Source organism: Poecilia reticulata, linkage group LG19 (genome assembly GCF_000633615.1).
Source record: "Poecilia reticulata strain Guanapo linkage group LG19, Guppy_female_1.0+MT, whole genome shotgun sequence".
In the NCBI taxonomy this organism is placed as follows: Eukaryota; Metazoa; Chordata; class Actinopteri; order Cyprinodontiformes; family Poeciliidae; genus Poecilia; species Poecilia reticulata.
In genome coordinates, this window is record NC_024349.1 from 8,355,521 (window position 1) to 8,360,578 (window position 5,058).

A 5,058-nucleotide genomic window follows, 5' to 3' on the forward strand; every position below is an offset into this window, starting at 1 on the left:
CTAGAAACTAGACCAAACTTACTTGGTAAGATTTTGTGTTTTTGCAGTGTAGAGCGAGAAAAAAAAAAAAAGTCGAGTATTAACTGGCTGTTCTCAGCGGGTGGAATTTGAACCATGCATTGATTATCCAAATGGAGCAGAGGGGCGGTTTCTGTCCTCTATGAAGGCTTTTCTGCATCCTAACGGAAAGATCTCCTCCAACTTTTTGTGAAATATCCTTTCCAACTTGAAGAGAGTGGCTCACTGGCTTGGAATATGCAGAGATTCTTGGGAAAGTGTTGACTTTAACATGCATTAGCTTATGAAGTCTACTCGGAGCCCACAGAGTAGCTGCGGTCCGATACATCAGAGCGGCACAAAGCTGCTGTCTTCGCCATACAGGACGCCTTTCTTTCAGGGAGCAAACCCAAAGGCCAGATGGGCTGCAGGGGCCTTCTCTGTTTGAGACAAAATGGCTTTGAGGGCACTAGAGACCTTCGTCCAATGTGACCAGAATACTAAACACCATCCTCAATGCGCATCTTGGGTTGTTTTGTCTGTGGCAGTTGAGAAAAAAAAATACAAAACCTACTTCATATGTAGTGGAAAAAACTCTGAATGTTAATTAAACGGTGAAGAAAAACTGAAAAACAGTCAAATGGTTCTCTGATCGTCAGACTCTYGTCGTACTGGGATGAGTTTTTCACCGAAGCGTCCCAARCTGCTGATGAATTCACACGGTGTCACAGACACCATATTAATGCTACACTGTGCTGGAGTCAACAGTGAGTTTTCTGATAGTCGGCCTCAAATCGATGTGCTCACATTCAAACAAAGACCCCACTCAGATCCGTCACAAAACAAACCGGCTTCCCTTTCTCTCATTCCTCCATTAGAAGAACTCGATCTGCAACTCCTACAGTTCCTGCTCCTCCTCCTCAAGTGTGACCAGTCCAGGTGTCTGCAAGTCCGAGATACTCTGGGTTTTCCGCAGTGGGGGTGACGAACCCGTTGACGTGCCTGGTGATGTTTCCGTTGCTCTCCTGAGTTGCGGCGCCGTCTCCCGCCGCTCCCGGCGGAGCGACGTTGGCTTTGTCCCCGAGGTCCAGGTAGTACGGGTTGTCGAAGGCGGGGCAGGCGGAGTTGACGGGGATTAGGTACCCTGGGTTCTCAACGCTGTGGCCGGACCCGAGGCCGTTGGGGAGCCGTCGCTCCACTCTGGAGCCTTTGCGTGGGAGCGTAGTGGGTCGCTCAGGGATCGCCGGTCTGGGATCCAGCATCTCCTGGTTGACGTACTCTGAACGACGAATGAGGAGAGTCAGAAAATCAGACAAATCTTTCAAGGACGTTGACTATGGCTGCAAGTTAACGATTAATGAGTTAATCCAAAGTTGATTGATCTTATCCATCAACAAACAGCAGCCATTTTCTTAAAAACCCGAGTTTTCTCTTGTGTCAGTAGGGCAGACTATTTTTTTCAGTGGAAAAGTAAAACACTTAATTCTCCATGAAGTCTGTAGTTGCTCWTGAGGAAATGTTAAGACTTTCCTCAACACTTTACCTGGCATAGATGGCCTCTGACTGTGGGCGTGACTCCTCCTGGGCAGGGAGTGATGGAGGTGATTAGGATGATGGAAGCCGTCCGTCTCATCAGTTTCCAGGTCACACTGGCTCCCTCTGGGGTAKGTGGGGTCTTTGCAGTAGCGTCCAGGRCTGGACGGCGATAAGAAATGTCCGTCTGGAGTCGCATCCAAGAAGACGGAGTCAGACTGGCCTCCTGCTGAAGTGGTCCGAGCCAACTGGGGCCACAGGCCGTTGGACATGTTGGCTCCCACTGGCAGGGTGGGGCACTGGCTGCGGCCCAAAGTACTCAGAGACGAGTACATGCTCTGAGGTCCGCCAGCGGCCAAGGGCTCAACATCCAGATCTTTGCTCTGCTGGTGCAGGAAAGAAACAGTTTAAAGGTGATGAAAATAAAACTGATATGTGTTTACAAGTGAAGACATTTACAGCTTCRATAAACTCAGAAAAACAGAAACAATGGAGTTTCATCATCACCATTATTCACTAGAGACAAACAGATTCTGAAACAAAGGCGGCCATGTTTGGGAGGGATGGATGGAACCAATCAGTAACCGTTCTGACTAAAACTGGGATCCAGTTAGAGCAGGTCCCCACTGACCCGGTAGGACTGGTGGCGGGTCGGCCCGTTGGCCTGGGCCTCGTCGGCCCTGGTTCTGGGGAACAGGTTGGGCTGMGGTACCAGGTACTCCTCGGCGTCCATCATGTCCCCCATGTTCTCGCCTTCCTCCAGAAGCATCCGGTAGAACTGGCTGTCCACCGGGCTGCAGGAGCTCATCTGGTCGTCGTTCTGGAGGAGCAGAAGGTTCTGGTCAGGACTCAACAGAACCTCAGGAATATTACAGCTGTTCTTTAATTTCAGCATGGAACATAAAGCATCAATTATTTAGAGAGAAGTTTAAATTTATTGTGATTTTTGTCCAGACGGTGCAACTGAAACCAGCCAGCTCTTGATTTCAAGGCTAAGTATTTTAGTAATTGATTATATTCTATTATTCTCACGATTAATTGATTAATTGGATAAAAACTTTGACACATTTTCGGCTTTTCATCCAACCACGTTAGTCATTTCTATACATTACAAAAACATTAAATAATTAAATTCCTTTTTTAACAAAGAAAATAAACATTTTATTCCTTCAAAAGCAACAACATAGCATTTTTTCAGAATTTTAATTGGGTTAAGCTAAAATTACCACTTGAGAATTTAACACAACGTTTTTTTTATCTTAAATACAAAATGTTAATATTTTTTGTACAATGTAGGCTCAATCCCTGCTCTCAATATGTTGGCCTTTTTTGAGTCTGTATAGGCCAGTAAACGATTAATCAATTACTAAATTAGTTGACGATTATTTTAGTAATCACGATTAATGTTTAGTCGATTAGTGGGGCTGTAAATATCAGTCTATATTTATAATACTAATTCTGTGTGAGAAAATCCACAGTAAATTCAAACCAAATGTTAATTTTTAAAGTCTTTGCTGTAGTTTGTTATCCTGAAAAAAAGGAAGATTCAATCAAATACTTTTCAAAAACCTTAAAGTTACTAACAAACATTCGTATTACGTTTACTGCATGAACACRGCAACAAAACACAAGATGCATTAAGATAATACAGACACCCARAAGTTAAACATTTGCMGCCTTAGTGAAGTTTACCTGAATGACCAAGTAGCGAGACGGATCTCTCGCCATGGCGCTGAGGTCCTGAACCAGATCTTTGAACTTGGGCCTGCTGTCTGGATCAATCATCCARCCTGCAAAGCAAACAGAAAATTATTAGATTTTCTGTTTCAAAATCAAACTCTTTTTACCCCCCAGGGCAGTAAATGAACGACTGGGCTGGTGCCGTACTCACATTTGACCATGATCATGTAGACRTCTATGGTGCAGATCGGGGGCTGAGGAAGCCGCTCTCCTCCCTCCAGCAGATCTGGGATCTCCCTCGCTGCAATGGTGTCRTACGGCTTGGAGCCGAACGTCATCAGCTCCCAAACCGTCACCCCTGAAAACGACAGAGTTTGGTTTGTCATCTGACGTCTCTGGGAAGAATCCACTTTGAACAAACCTTGGTCACATGTAAGTAGTAAGTAATAGAAAGTTTGCAACTGAACTCTGATGCGGACAAAAACACAAACTCTGGTCCGCCTACAAACCTCGGTCTCCTTTTGGTTGAAGTGAACTCTGGTGCGGTTTGAATGCACTCTGGTGCGGTTTGAATGCATAAATGGGGTCTCTGGTCCCCTTTTGGAGGGGTCCAGAGGCCCCTCCAAAAGCCGGAAGTGGACTAGAGCGCAAGGCATTCTGGGTAAATACAACCAAAACAAACGTGCGAGTCTAACGATTACGGCAGAAATGGCTCCTGGTCTGTTGCTAAAGACAAAACAGAAATCCTACATGTACTAGAAGTTGACGATTTCGTGAAGAAGGAAGTTGCGCTCTTGCCTTCTTTTGAGGTTTTTGTGTCATTTCCTTCAGTGGTTCTTGGTGCAGCGCCACCACARGTGAGGAGGGGAACAGATGTTTCAATTTTTTTTTGTTTGTTTGTTTGACAGTGCGGCGTGACAGAGAACCACGCCAGCTGAAAATGTAACAAATGTTGTAAATTTGTTCCCCAATCAAACAGAGTCTGGACCATGAGCTGTGAAAATGCCTTTACTCTAAACTACAACCAAGAGTGCATTCACAGCAATCCTGTTTAATCCGCTTTAATCTAACTCTAGTGTGTTTGCGGAGGTGTGAATCCACAATTGAACTCTGGYCCGCCTAAAAACTTCAGTCTTGATTCTGTTGAACTGAACYCTAGTGCAGGTCAAATGTGAACGCCAAGCGAACCRGAGGCCACAGCAAAAGCAGGAAGAGGATGAGAGTACAGGGCATTCTGGGTAAATACAACTAAAACAAAACAGTTAAGGGAAAAAATGGCTTGTGTTTTTTTACCTACAACCACTAAAATCTAATACTACTCCATTTCTGTTTACATTTTGTAAAAAAAAAAAGGATGTTTTTATGTCATTTCCTTCAGTAGTTCCCCCCATTCGAGGAGGGGAACGGGTTTCTCAATTATTTTGGTTTRTTTGACAAAATGTAAAAACGAAACACACCAGCTGAAAATGTAATAAAAGTTGCATCTTTGGTCCCCAGCCAAACCAAGATGTGAAAACGTCCAAGTATCACTGACCATAGCTCCAGACGTCACTCTGATGGGTGAACTTCCTGTGCAGAATAGACTCCAAAGCCATCCATTTAATCGGCACCTTTAAATCCAGAAACACCAGTCAGGCAATGGAAGCTGAAGTTCTGATGTTGTGGTTTGGTGTCGTAGTCCAGCCTCACCTTTCCTCCATCGGCGTGATACTCCGTCTCGTCTATGTCCAGCAGACGGGCCAGGCCGAAGTCGGTGATCTTCACATGGTTTGGGTTCTTCACCAGAACGTTGCGGGCGGCCAGATCTCTGTGGACCAACCGAATGTCCTCCAGATAATTCATCCCCTA

At 45.1% G+C, this 5,058-nt stretch overlaps 1 protein-coding gene across 1 annotated transcript in view; it reads right to left on the reverse strand.

Moving 5' to 3' along the window:
- Window positions 1-270: 270 nt before the first annotated feature.
- The window catches only part of erbb2 (erb-b2 receptor tyrosine kinase 2), a 39,705-nt gene continuing 34,917 nt past the window's right edge, over window positions 271-5,058 (reverse strand). The window contains 7 exon segments of the mRNA XM_017310689.1: window positions 271-1,276; window positions 1,541-1,916; window positions 2,162-2,350; window positions 3,223-3,320; window positions 3,422-3,568; window positions 4,745-4,820; window positions 4,900-5,055. Of these exon segments, the coding sequence (XP_017166178.1) occupies window positions 918-1,276; window positions 1,541-1,916; window positions 2,162-2,350; window positions 3,223-3,320; window positions 3,422-3,568; window positions 4,745-4,820; window positions 4,900-5,055 (1,401 nt within the window). The 3' untranslated portion in view covers window positions 271-917.